The sequence below is a fragment of the Lepisosteus platostomus genome, chromosome 4 (assembly GCF_059453375.1).
Source record: "Lepisosteus platostomus isolate fLepPlt1 chromosome 4, fLepPlt1.hap1, whole genome shotgun sequence".
NCBI lineage: Eukaryota > Metazoa > Chordata > Actinopteri > Semionotiformes > Lepisosteidae > Lepisosteus > Lepisosteus platostomus.
Window position 1 is genome coordinate 15902252 of NC_142614.1, and position 14815 is coordinate 15917066.

At 40.6% G+C, this 14815-nt stretch overlaps 1 protein-coding gene across 4 annotated transcripts in view; it reads left to right on the forward strand.

Moving 5' to 3' along the window:
* Positions 1-14815, forward strand: part of egflam (EGF-like, fibronectin type III and laminin G domains) — a 56274-nt gene that overhangs the window by 5961 nt on the left and 35498 nt on the right. For 3 of the 4 annotated variants that reach the window (XM_088628719.1, XM_088628720.1, XM_088628722.1), the window contains exons 2-6: positions 3844-3953; positions 7760-7846; positions 8288-8314; positions 9303-9453; positions 10229-10364. In XM_088628719.1, the coding sequence (XP_088484845.1) occupies positions 3844-3953; positions 7760-7846; positions 8288-8314; positions 9303-9453; positions 10229-10364 (511 nt within the window). The remainder of the gene's footprint in view (positions 1-3843; positions 3954-7759; positions 7847-8287; positions 8315-9302; positions 9454-10228; positions 10365-14815) is intronic. The other variant, XM_088628721.1, reaches the window with a different exon arrangement.

The window sequence follows — 14815 nt, forward strand, 5'->3', positions numbered from 1 at the left end:
TTGGCATCACATGCATTTGTAATTCATTCCTTTTGACACCGCTAAGAGAAAAGGGGGAAGAAATTTGTCCGAATAGAATAGATCATTTTGGAAAGCAGCCTAGTGGTGCTGCGGGATCTCTCTCTCCGTATTTGTTATTTTCCAGCAATGAGTGATAGATTTGAAGTTTGTAGAGATGGTGGTGGGGTTGTTTTTTTAGGATTGTGTTCATCAGGGAAATAAATTTAGTCTCATAGGCCTTACTGTTCATTAAATAAGGTGCTGAGCAACTGTCTGGTCATTTACGGTCTCTTTATTCTGATTTAGACCTTTTTTTTTAAGACTCTCTTTAGCTGAGAAAACTCAGTTAATCTGGTACTAGTGGTGATTACAAAAGTGTTTTTGGAACAGATGCTATATTACAAGGCCAAAAGCATAGTCTGTGTGAATGCAGAATATACGGTATTTGATTTATCACATACAGTACTGTACAGAGTGGCCCTGTGTTAACTTTTGTTATTTGCCGTTAGTTGGAATTTGCTGCTCTGTCTTTTTTTTTGCAAACATTCCACCAGCAGCCACTTTTTTTCAATCTTTGCCATGTCATTTTGTATTTAAATCATCTGCACAACCTGATTCCTAAATCATCTGTAGGTGGTGGTGTTTGTGGTAAATGACAAGCCCTGAGAAATGAAACTTTGTTCCATGAAGGACTGAATTGCAGTTGTGCAGTTGATAGATACTAAACCTGTTACTCCAAAACAACTTGTAGTACAGTTTTGTAAACACCGTAATCTTTTTGGGGGAAAACACCATGGCAAATCCAAAAAGATGTGTAGAACTTCTTGAACATCAACCTTGGTGTTAAATCATCACCAATGTACTGTATCTCATCTCTACTTCATCTTTACCTGATGAGTTCAACAATGGGATTTTGAGCTCCTAATATTTTGTCTGATAGAACCATATGCACGACACATGGATATTGAAGACTGTGGGATCTTACTCAAGTGACCTAATATAGACAGGCCAAACAAAAGAAAACATTTGCTTTTATTAATACTGTAATACTGGGGAAAAAAGGCTTGTAAAAGGCAGGACAGGCTTTTCACAGACCTGAAGTGATTATAGTACCCACAATCTCCAAAATTCCAAGTGCTGGATTAAAGAGACCTATAATCCTGCTGTATACTGTATGAACAGGTCAGATAACAGTCTGTGTGCTCTCTCTGGGAACAGCCTTCCCCTTTTATTCTTCCCACTCCATCCAGGAGTGTTTGGTTTTACATTGGTTACATAGCTAGATAGGTCTTTCCCTGTGCTAGCCATACAGCACTATATGAGAGTACTCTAGCTACGTACTGTATGTTTCTGGTTTCTCGCCTGTGTGCTGCCATCTGTGTAGTGTTTACTAGTTCGCTGTCCTTTATTCTCTGCAATCGTATCAACATGATGTATGTATCATTACTGATTACTGCTCATCAAGTTCTGTGTCTAACTTTTGAGCGCTAGCATGTCAAACCTGAACACTGGTTTGAACTATTTTCATGTGCTTCTCCGTGTAGGTGAGAGATATACAGTACTGTATGAAGGTAATCCGGGGAAACTCGAGACTAACAAACTTGTTCGTTGTCTAAATGAACCCCAGAATTTTGTCCGAGTTGATGACTTTTCTGAGTTTTGTCTTTACTACCCTGACACTATTTGTTCTGCAAGGTGAGACCATGGCTACTTTGCACAGACTTTCTGCTGGTGCCCTCGATAACCTTTTTATTTCAAACTGGGCTTATGGCTAGTTCCCTATGCATCTTCTTATCATATGGTACTTTTGAAAATTGTATATTTTGGAAGGAATCTTGATAGATTCCCAACTGTGCAAATTTTCTGCTTTAAGGATTCCAGTTGTCAGGATTGGTTAAATGGTGTAACTGCTTCGTGTGTGGTGACCATGGGCCAGGGTGGAACTGTGCTCACCAAGATGGGGGCAGACCAGGCCAGAAGTGACACTCCTTGATTTACAGACTTTTTCAAGTCAATAGCAGTCTACCAGCTTGTAAATCCTGAAAACCTGTCTTTCACAATTACATCCTTGGATGCACTATTTTTCAAAATTGAAATTGGTGATGTAAACACTCTTAATTGCTGACAGGAAATTGATACCTTGCCAGTGGAGGACTATAACGCCTTCTAATCAGGAAAACTCATTTAACTGCCTTTCAAACCTCTAACCATTTGTTCTAATTTTAGAATGGGTTTCAAATATTATTACATCTTTAATGAAGGGATGAACACCTGAAGATGCTGCTTCTCTGCCATTAAAACTGAGCACAGGGTAACCCAATGTGTGATTAGTACTGCATGCCTGAATGTCCCTAATGGACTTTAGTAGTTTATCATGGAAAAGACTGTCTCGGCTTGCCATGCTGATAGTGTGGCATGTGTGCTCAACACATGCTTCCAATTTGTGCAGCTTCAAAGGCCTGGTGGAACAGAAAACCTATCGTCTTCCCTGCTTTGAATCCCTGGGGGGGGTGGTGGAAGATTGCCATTAAGTCAATTATATGAAGTTTTAACATCTGCTATGTTGGTTGGGAGCACAACGAGGGGCGCCACAGAGATTTTCACATTGACAGCACCCATGAACTCTTTGTGGCCAGTGTAATGGTTGGGTTATTGCAGGTGATTCAAGACTTGCCTGGCACTTGCATTTTTTCAGCAAGGAGAATAAAATGTCAACCCAAATTGTGCATGTGCTTTGTTTTTTCTTATTGTGTCAATATACTACATTAATGTTGTTGTTTTTTCTTGGTAAGACCCAAGGGTTTATTCGTATTGCACATAGAAAAGCTACAATATCATACAGAAGATGGTTGTTTTTTTAAAGATTTCTTTTCTCTGTTTATAAATAAAATGATATCCTTTTAGTGAGGAGCTGTGCTCTTCGGAGATTCTCACTTCTTGGGCGTTGACGTAATAGTAGTGGACCAGGGCACAGTTTAGTTAACTTTAAGCTTGATTAGAGTGCTTGACAAGGTCAATGAGAGTTACTGTAGTTCAACTATATTTTATTATGGGCCTCTTTATCTTGAATGAACATCATAACTATCCTGAAGAACTTGACTGGTGTTAGTGGACTGGCTGCCAGTCACTGAAGAGCAACTTTCTCTGAGACTGTTGTTTTGTGCATGCAGGGCACAACAATACAGGTGGAAAAGTGTTAGAATACTTATCGCAAAGGGGAAATCCATTTCAGCCATGCTGAGAGAGTCTGAAATAAAATTTCATTGCCCTGGTATGATGGCACGCACCCTTGTTTTTCCTGGTAGTGGTCTGGTTTCTTTCAGGTGCACACCGACTCACCAGTGTGGCGTCTCCTGCAGTACAGGGGACCCTGTCTTATCACAGGTTGAGATCTGACTTGGGGTTTACTGCTCCAGTGAAAAGAGCATGACCTACTGCTCCACTCACACCGCTTTCAGCAGCACTCTGGTTTCCTTGGGTTAGTCAGTCATGCTGGTGTCCACCAGGCCCAATTATGTTGATCTTCTTTGCTGTGATGAGCTCAGCACTCAATGTGCTCTGTACCCAGTGGATCCAGAAAACAGTATCAACAACCAAAATGCAGGGTTATATAAAGGGATTGTTTGTAGAGTTAAAACGTTGCTCCCCGAAGATAACAAAAGTTCCTTGTCATCCATCCACTGTCTTGTTAGCGAGTAGTTTTCTTATTCACTGTCCGGGATTGCCAGATCCACCCAAGTTTGAAACCACGATGCCTCTGAGAGTCCCTGTTACAGTGTGAGGACTTGTGTTCTGGCCTCAGCTTGTAGCACATCCTAAACCCGTTGTGTTTCTGTATCGCAGATCGACTGAGTCCTCCCCTGGACATCCAGGTGGAGCCCCTGAACTGTACGGCATTCAGTGTGCGCTGGAGGATGCCCCGACGCCACATCAGCACCATCACCGGGTACAAGGTACAGTAGGAGGCCTTCAGTCTTGGGTTTACCCAATGCCTGCATCTCCACTCCACTTTTACAGAGAGTGAAGTAAAGTATTTGAAGCACCCAGCCTCTGCATGGCAGCCTGATGTTCAGAAAAGGGGTTGTGACTCGGTCTACTATGGCTAGGTTATATCCACTGCCTGTTTTTGAGGGAAGGAACCTTAGCTGATTTAAGTCTCCCCATCCAGGCATCCAATTCTGTCATTGTGTGTGCAAACCCACCCTGTCTTTAAGATTTTCCAGTAGCAGGTGGTGAGGCTCACAGTCTGGATCTGAAACTGGGGTGATTCTTATGTTAGTCATCTTAAAGTCTATGGAGAAAATTGTTTGAACTTGTGAATGCCCTGGTGGGACTTGAATATAACACTGGCTTTTGGATCTCATTTGCACTGATAGAAAATCCCAGCTCTTCAGTCTATACCCTTTAATATATACCTTTAAAATCTTTCTAGAGTGGCTTAAATTGTCACTGGGTACCCTGTAACTTTGGGTATTCACTTATTTAGGGCATCTTAAATGGTGCTGGGAAAAATAAGTCTTGAGGTGATTCAATATGCAGTATTTGTTGTCCATTGGAAATTGGTCAATTGGTGAACAGGTCTGTTTCAGAGGCACAGTAAAAGATCAGTGTTCTGTGTGAAAAAGATTGCAAAAAAGGTTGCAAACAGAAATAACAATACATACAGAAAATGCCTTTCAGCAGTCAAAGCTGCTCCAAAATGACAATGATTAAACTTGACATACTTTAAGCAGTCAAAATAATGATTTTCTTTCTGTTAGATAATACTGGTTCTTTTTTATTGATATTAACAAGTTAACAAATCATCAGAAAATAAATGACAGGTTTTCTAATTGACTTACATGTAAGTTCACAAATAAATGTCTTGCCTGAATACATTAGGAGAACGAAATTTGTTTTTCAATCTTGTGTGGCGGATTGACTTTTGTAATGGTGAACATCTTCTTTTTCTTTGTTTTTTGTCAGTCGCTGCACTCTGATGAACTGTGATAAGTATTTTCTGGTGTTGAGTTAGTTCCCAATCTCTGGGACCCTTTGGGCCATATACTATAGTGGAGGAAACAAGCACAGTAAATGGAGCTGTCAGTACTTTATGGCATTCCAAACCTGTAAGAGTGAAAGAAAACCTCAACACTACTGGAATGATGTTGTAGCGAAGAGTCAGAGATTGGGCTCTGATCTGCTGCTGAAGCTCACAAGAGACTGGATCAAGAGAAGACAGGCTCTCTAGGAAAACAAATTCATGTTACTAAAGAAAAATGAAATTCTGACCTGCTGCATGATAATTGAAGAGAAGCATGCAGGCTCTCTGTGAAAGGCGAGCCAGACCTCTGTGACGTGCAATAATAATATTGACTTAGCTGTAGATGTTACAGATACTGGCTTAGATTGTGCGAAGTAAATGGGTATGTCATGCAGAGGTTGTGCTCTTTTTAGGAACCACAGGAAGCACTCTGTATTTTGGAGAGTAACTGCTATTTTAAAATCCAAGAATGCCAGAAACGTTCTGGACTTTGCAATGTTTTAAATAACAAAACAAGCCCTGAGGTGACTCAAGGAGAAAGTTAGCTGTGGAGTATAATGTCAGAACTGTCTGGACTTCTAAGAAATTTTAATAAAATGACCATTCTTCGAAGAATAAAAAGGCATCTGTTAGTCAATAGAACGTGTCACAGGCTAAAAAGTGTGTCTGAGGTTTATAGACAAGAACACTGCCTAAACTATTGAATGGAAAAAATGAGCAAACAATAATAAAATAATTGGTTTTATGCAAACTTTGGCCTATTATAGAATGCTCAACACATAGTCTTATATTAAAGGTAGAATTTTTTTTTTAAACAGCCTTTAATTCTTGGTCAAAGATTTGTTCCTCATCGTGACACCACTTGTTAATTCAAGACAGATACCTCTGTTGCAGTGGCTTCTTCCACCTGCTGATTGCAAGTTTATCAATGTTTTGACAAACGTTTTTTTTCAATTGAGATTGATTTGAAAAGATCCTACTATGGTATTTTGGGACACAGAATGTTACCTCCCTGCTGTTGCTCTTGCTAAAGTAAAGAGAAAGTGAACAAGACCTACTGTATGTACCAGCAGCCTGCTGGACGAGCAGGGAAAATAAATACCATTAAAGAAACTGTTCCCTGCCTCTGAACCTGAAGATCACAGCCTTGGGTGACCTCACTGTGAGTCTCGCGTCCAAGTAAATAAACTCTCCAGGCCAGACACACCTAGGAGTTGTCCCTGTTTGTGCTAAGTGCTGTAAAGCACCTGCTGTACTGACAAAGTATTTCTTTAAAGTAGCTACATGTGAAGAGGAACAAAGTTAAGATTTTGCTTGTTTTGTTTATGACTCTGAGGAAATGTCAGTTTTATAATCAGCCTTTTAAAGCTGTTGCTAATGTTTTATATGGCCTATGAAAGTGCCATTATTTGTGAATCCCAGTCATGTCTTTTTGATTTGTCACCACCAGATTATCTAGTTACGTCTGGAGCCTAATTATACTCTGTTTATACCTTATGTTCTCCTCCTTTGGTTGATGTCTCAGCACTTAAGATTTAAGAATGGGGAGAAGACGCATCTACTTGGAAATTTAAAGCACCCTTCTATTGGTTTTTAGTCTTGCACTGCATTTTAAGATAATAAAAACATGCCATTCTGCTGTACATATTGGCAATTAGATGTTCTCTGCCAAGAACAAATTGCAGCAAGACACTAACATTTTACAGCTCAAGGTACAATTATCCAGCTGCAGCACTTTATCATGTTTAAGATTCGCACAATGTTGTTTCGGTAATAGCCTGTGGGTTGCAGGACAAGCAAGGGAAAAAAAGATGCTGGTTTAAGACTGCGATTATTGAGATGGGAAAATGTAACCTGTAGTGATTTGCAGAGAAAACGGCACCTGAGGATTGCAGAACCGTTTTGGAAGGTACAGTTCATTTTCAGGTGTGGAGTGCAGATACAGACTCTCATCCCTATGCAGTGCTGAAGCTGTGGTGAGGACCAGAAATAAAAACAGTTCCCAAATCCTGTAATATGGGGTGTGGGAGATTATTGAAACATCTTTCTCTATTTGCTTCGGGGTTTTGTTGTGCTAGTCCCTGTCCTATTGACAGCTCATCTGGACAGGCCAGCCCTGGTGATCAGCACAGCTTGTTTGGCAATTGTGACTCTTCAACCTGGACCAAAGTCCCTGTGGGATTTCATCCGCATCCTCGTGACTCACTCCCAGGCAGTGTGCGGACGGCTGCCTGTGGTTTGGGGTTAATGGATGTGTTAAGGATTCCTGTGTCTCTTGAGATTACTGGCCGTGTGGGCCCTCACTGGGGTTTTGGCCATTTGAATGGTTCAGTGGCTTGGAAACCTTCTGCAACAGCCGGCCTCATCAGCTTTTAAACTGTTGTGAGAATGAATTTCATCCCATTGCAAGAGAGTTAGCAGGAGTGGGCTTGGCAGCCAGGAGAGCCCTGAGCCGTTTCAATCAGGTTTGTCCACAGGACCTCAGAGTTGATAGCGCTACTAACAGAAATGAAGGATCTGAGAAATACACGTTTCACCTCAGTTCCAGCCTGTCAAAGTGTGCCTGTGCTGTGGACTCACTCCCCAGCGCTGTAGCACCCTTGACCAACTGCAAGTATCGAAAGTCCAAAAATCCTTTCTGGTTCACTACAGTGCACGGGTGGGGGGTTAGCTGAAAGCGCACTTAAAAACATTGCTCTTAAATGCCTTTTCTATGTGTTTGTGGGCCTGTTTCAGGTGTTTTACACAGAGATGAAGAACAACAGGCCAGTGAGTATAGCTGTGACACATGACATTCCTTTGAGTCTGGGCATGCTTACTATGGTAAGTAAAGAGTACGTATGGTATTTTACATCTAACTTAAAACCTACAGTATTTGCTATGTAAAATTACACAAAGCGCAAACTGATGTTTAGTATTTGCCCCACAGTATTCTTATTGATTGTCATAAAGTATCCGGTGCTTTTCCATAGATTATATTATACAGGCCTTGTCTGTAAGGCTTTGGGGAGAGTCACTACAAAGAGACGTGATTTTGCATTGCGGTGTGGTGAATAGTGCTTGTGCCTCACAGTGGTTGGCTTTTTGTACAGTTCTGGGCTAGAGCACCTTTTTTTAGAAAACTATAGTGAGAATGTTACAGACAGCTGTTTAGTCCTGTATGATATAATAGCTACTGTATGTACAGAATGCAAGAAATCATATGATATTTCGTATTGTTTTTTGTCATAAAACTGATGACCGGCTTGTTTATTGTTTTTGCAGGGGCAGTTTGATGGACAAGCAAGTTTTGTAAGTATAATATGTTGTTCTAGTTCTTTACATGCCTCACATAAGAGAGGACCCCATAAGGCATGTGTTAGAAGATATTGAATGGTGTAAGAATTCTGCTGATCTAAAGGAGTGTATTATAGATGGGTAGTTAACACAGATTTAAAGTATATGAAGATTGAAACCCCAGATGTACAGTACATGTCAGTGTGTCCAATTTCCCCACCCTTTCCAGTATGTCCCTGATGTTTCTTGCATTGAAAGACTGTTATATGTATACACTGTATAAGTACTGTATAACATAATGGAACACTTTTTTGGATATTGAATTGAACTGTAGTGAAATTGAAATATTTATTCAAGAATATTTGAAATTATATTTCATTTAACACCAAGGCATTAAAAATTCAACAAAAGCATATTATAACAAACGTCATTTGTTCCAGTTTTGATGCCTTTTTGTATATTTAGCTTGCTTTGCTATATTTAACAGTATATTTGTTTGAATGCCAAGGAGTAGTATCCTGTGACATTCTCTAATCCAGTATTTTATTATTCATGTTTGGTTTGCAGGATGCATGTCTTTTATCAGAATGACATTCTCTGGGCTTCATCTCACATTAGATTCTGAACGTTTCTCCCCATGGGTTCTTTGCTTGGTTTGTTTGAGAAGAAAACAAAGCATTAAAATTGTAAAGTGTCAAAAATGATTAGTAAGATACCCTAGAGGCAATTTAAATGTTTGATTTTGATTTTGCTTCATTAAAGGGCCTGTTTTTCCTTTTAATAAAAAAAAAACAGTAATGTTAGCTTGACGGAAAACAGGCAATCATGCCTCTGTCCTCAGGCGCTGAATGTTGCTTTCATTGTGAGCAGCACCCACTTTGATATCAGACTCAATAGTGACTTAGACTGCTACAAAACAGAGGTCCTGAGCTCAGGCATGGGAAAATACAGCTTCTGTTTATCAAAGAGCTCTTTTGGACTTTGCCTCTAATGACAATAATAGACTGAAGATGGGTCAACCCTGTATCTGCTCCAGGACGTTGTCATTGGTAACCTCAAGGTGGGCACTCAGTACAGGGTCAGCGTTGGAGCCTTCGGATGGGCGGGAGAAGGGAGGCCCAGCATGCCTCGTGATGTCACCACTGCTTCTCGAGGTGGGTAGCAAAGCGACGAGTAGGATTTCTTCAGGGAGATAGAAATGGGTGAAACGGATTTCACCCAAAGAAAACTCCTAGGCTGACTGTCCTATATTTCCACATGTGCAGGTTAAACTATGACAGAGAGGCGATGGGCTTCGCTCCTGTTTTGCAAGAGAGCCCAGGAAACTTCAAAAGAGCTCTCTGGAACAAAGCATGAATTCCTGAATATCTCATATAAACGTTATGTCATAAAAGTAACATACCTATTGTAATACATGAAGGCCATCAGCCTGTATTACTATTGGTGTTTCTGTCCAGATTTGATGCTCTTCAGTATGCAGCATACATCAGCTAGACTACAGGCTATTCTCTCTGTATATCAGTACCACTGAAAGAGCTGGGTGATTGTCATCAATACCCTTTCAGTTGTAATTAAATGTTTGCCTATGAGATTAATCTTTTCGGAGGCTTGTCCCATGAACCGTTTATAAAATAGTCCAAAAGACCCATCTTCATGTCTGCATTTACTAACAACTTTGGTATATTTGCTCATTTAGATGAAGCAATACCACTGTTCAGTATCCCGTCAGTTTTTGGCCACACCATATCGTATAAACAGAAATTCTCCTCTTCTAGTTACGGTGCCAGCAGTGAATTTTCAATAGGAAACATTAATAAAGCTGTTGGTTTTCTGTTGGATGCATTTAAAAGTTTACTTGGCACACAGTTGTTTAAGACCCGTCATCTCACCTCAGAGACAATCTCTAACTTTCCCCTCTTCCTCCACCAGATAAATGCATCCCACCTTCCCCGCCAACGCAGGCTCGGGCCCTGGCAGTGTCCGACACAGAAGTAGCATTGTCATGGAAACAGGGAGAGAGTCAAGGCAGCTCGCCGGTTCAGTACTTCTTGGTGGAGTACATAAGGTGAGAGTTGTTTGTGTCTGTCAGAACTGGTGTTCAGTCCCCTGATGGCTCCTTGTACAACCCTCTCGGCTAGTACCACTTCAGTTTTGATTATAACTCCAATTGCAGAAACCATTCTGAAAATGAAACAAAGAACAGGCTTTTAAATGTAAACCAAACTTGAACATCCATAAGGAAGTGCCTTAGCACTTTAAAACTGAAAGATTTAGCTCCTTCTCCTGGCTGTTTCTTTGTACAGGGTTAAGGCAAAAAAGAATCATGGCCGAGGCCAATTTAGAGACTGGATCTCCGGATTATTTCCACTTTTTAACAGGAGGAGTGAAGAGGTGACTGGACAAAATCCTGCAGTGGATTACAAGCTATTATGATAAAAAACAATTTTCCCTCCTGTGTCGAGTTTTAGTTGTGTTTAAAGTATATTTTGGCTTTTTATACATTTGGTTGGCTTTTGGTAGTGTGTAGAAAAGATAAGCAAGACTTCTTTAATGGATGGGGCCAATAAAAACATCCCAATGCCCGGACTGTGTGACACTTGTCAGGGGACATTTTCAATATTTTGCACAGCAGTAATCCAAATCAGATTTAAGGATTTATGATTAAATATGGGAAATTCTGAAATAATTGTGTGATCGGTCTGCACTGAGGTTGATTGTTGCTCTGAGTTTTGTGCTGACACGGTGCTGACACGGTTACTGTATGCGGACTGACAGTGAAAAGACCTCCTCTGATTTGTTGGTTTTCCACAAGCTTATTGGAATCGGCTGTGGGTACAGAAGGAATTTTGTTTTCCTGTCCTCAGTTTTACAGGGAGGGAAACTGAGATGCAGACAGTAAACGTCTGTAGCATCAAAGCAAAATTTGTGTGTGGTGGGAACCAGTGTAGCCAGGGAGTTCAAACAAGCGTGCTGGTCACTTCAAATTTGTATAATTGAAACCTTATGTTCCCAGTACAGACAAAGAAAAGAAAAAAGAACTGCAGGGTGGCTTTTCAGAAAGTCTTGACACAGTAACTCTTTAGCAGCAGATAAATGCTGGTCTGACTGAGAAAGGCAACCGCCGTAACCAGAATCACCGAGGCAGTCACGACTGCGTCAATCCCAGGTACAGCAACATGTGCAGTGCAATGCTGTTTTCCCCTTGTGCTTCCTCTGCTTTAGACATAAAGCATAAAAAGAATAATCTGGTGTGTTGTCAGCGAATGTTCAGACACACATGTTAAAAATGGTCTTTCACTTCAAAAGTTCGATAGCACAAAGCGTTCAGGCTGTTACTGGTGTTGAAAGCATGGCATGTGCCAGTGGGCACTGCTGGAGGCTGTTGGCTGTGGATGTGGATGTCCCCCTCCTGCTTGTCAGTCTGTCCTGGCACTGAGCGATCGCACACTCTGTGGGCGAGAGGGTGCTTCTCCCTCTTATCCTGTTTGACCCCTGGCCCCTGCTTTTCGGAGGGCTGGTGAATGTTCACTATTGTGTGGGTGTGAATGGCTGCTCTTTGACTGGGAACAAACATTCAATGGGGGCTGGTGTGGAGACCCCCTCAGTCCAAGATCTTACGGGACACAGAGAGATGAAAAGTCTGATAGGCAGTTAATTAACATTGTAGGGTCGGCTGGGGCTGGAGCGTTTCCGCTTGGGGCTGAAGAACTCTCTTAGCAAGTCAGACAATGTAGATTTTTGAACATTGCTTAGCAAAGACAAGAATCCCACTGTGCAAGCTTACAATCTTTATCAGCTGAAGCTTGGATGAATAAGTAAAGTGCAATGTGTTTAACAGTTGCATATTGTCTGTACTTTCTTGATTATGTAGTTGTAAATTTGAGTTAATCTTGTATGTGTTCTGTCGAAAATTCTGTTATTTAACATTAAATAATATTTTATATAGATATTTAGATGTTGTGTCAAAGGTGCTACCTGCTGTTCGAAGGTGGCAATCTGTCATTTTTGTCAGAAAACCTGTAGAGTATTTTTGAGAAAACTAAAGATCTTCATCCAGTCTAACACTTCCTAAAGTACACTATTTACAATAAAAGCTATTTTTGGCAGATTTTGTGTAATGCATCTTAGTTTTCCACATACAGTTCCAGACAGTCTAGTTGGAATACCTATTTATATGATAGCTAGAAAATATTTTCAGGACCAGAGCAGTGTGTCATATAAAACATACAAAATGTTCTACCACCCCACATGGACTGAGAACCGGACCACATAGACTGAGTTTTTAGGAATTGGATTGTATGTGAGGGCTAAGAGACTAAAACCCTCCTGCACACAATTTAAAGAGGTTTAGTGCTCTGTCACTCAGTTGGAATTCTGTATTTTTCTAAACAAAACAATTGCATAATAAATAACTCCCACACACAATTGTTTCTTTGCAAATTATGTATTTGGTCTTTTGTTATGTCTCCAGACAAAATGTCTTCAGGTTATGAAACAAGCAGTGTGTAATGTATATGCATCAAGAGAGATAGGATCCATTGTTTATAGAGCAAAATGATTAGAGCTTGATTAGTCATTGTTAGATGTCGACATTTTAATCAAGAAACAAATATGGTTAAACAATACTAATTACAGGATTAGAGGCAGCTGGAGAGGACAGACAAACAATGTACCCTGGAGTTATGATAAGATCCGGATAATACACCTTAGCCTTTCACAGACCAGCTCTTTATATGGCAGTCTTGTTTTCAGCAGAACCACCTTAAAGACATTTAATTGACGATGAATAAGGATTACCAGCAGGGGTCTCCGATCCTGGACAAGGACAAGCCCTATCTGGCAGGTTTTAAATGTAACCATTAAAACTCTGACTTATAAAGACTTGGAGAAATTTAATTGTGATTTGTTGAGGTGGTGATTTGTTTAAGTAATTGAGATGTAATTTAGAATAAAAAATGTGGGTACGTCTCAGTCTCTAAAGACCAGAGGTCTCTGCAGTGGTACATGGGGAGCTGTCTGTTACGTTTGGGTGAACTGGGCAGAGAGGTCAGACAGTCCTCACACTGGGGCTTGGGCTGCCCTGTCCTTTGCGGTCTTTGTGCACTCAGAATAGGACAAACTGGGGTTGGGGAAAAAGCAGCAAGGATTCCTATCTGCCTTCCAAGGTTTCCCTATGAGAAAATACTAAGGAAAGGAGAGCTGACTTGACGAGCCTTCACAGGGAAGGAACAGAGGAGCATGAAGCAGCATAGCATCTGGAACAGACCTCTGCTGGCTCATGCTGGGAAAAAAATAATAAAATCATGCATAAAATCATCCACCTGGGAGGAGGCCTGCTGTCTGCTAGCAGCTGCACTGTAAGCACTTGTTACAGAACACAGGGCTTCTGCAGGTGTAGTATCTTACACAGGTAAAGCTCATGTTGCTTTTTGCCTGTGTGAAACACTTAGCTTGCTCAGCAAATGGGTCCTTTTGGCTTAGCTGCAGTTAGTTTAGTGTTAGTTTAAAAAGGACAAGCTTTTACACAATACTGCTTTTTTGCCAGATAATTTCCATCTGAATTAGTTTCTGAGACTCATTCCATATTCTTATTGCTGGTAACAATTTCATCATGTGTGAAATATCTGATGCTGCTACAGTTTCACCCTAAATCCACCTTCTTAAAGGCAGAAGCTGGGTCATAATTACAATATAGTCCTCAGTTCTCGATTGTCAGGTCACAGCTGTCTGAAGATCAGAGAGAAATTAAACATGAAACTCAGAAGCGATCAGCACCTGAAAGGTTAATGCCATTTTCCATTCTGTCTCCTGTTCATATTCCTTATTTATTTCAAGTGGGCTAGCTGCACAGTTAGTCATGGCAGCTCTATAATTGCCCTGGCTTGTCCTCTGTTTACAATTTGCTGAGTGATTCAGTCAGTGTGTTGCTTCTTTGTGACAAGTTTTGCTTAATTGAAAGATGCGTTATCAATAATCATTTGGTTAACTTGTTCTGGCTTTCTTTGGTCCACAAAGAAACTGGTTCAGTTGGCCATATATTTCTCTTGAGAGAACATTTTTCTCCATCTTCTTTCCTGTTCACTGTATGCATGACAGTGTCCGTATTGTGAAGCAGATCCATTGGGATCGAAATCTCCTGCATTTTCGGTATTGCTTTCTAAAGCTCTTCTGTGTAAGTCACATGTGGTTTTGTTTGGAGCAACACATTTTTAAGAATATAAAAAGTGTCCACAAAATTATGCAGCCAGTTTATCATACTGCACTTTAAACTGTTTGGATCTCCTGTGAAATTCTTAGGATAACATTCCTGGTCTGAGTGCTTTGAATGTTTTTTGGACTTATGTTTAAAAACACTGCATTCATTACTTGCAGGGTCCATTTGAAATTATGCCAAGTTTTTTCTGAAATGGGCTTAATTTTGGCCCTTAGTTGACCACCTGCGGATGGCGTTCCATACACACAAGATGAAATGTTGAGAAATACAAGTCTCAAATTCAAACAAGAAAATATACTGTT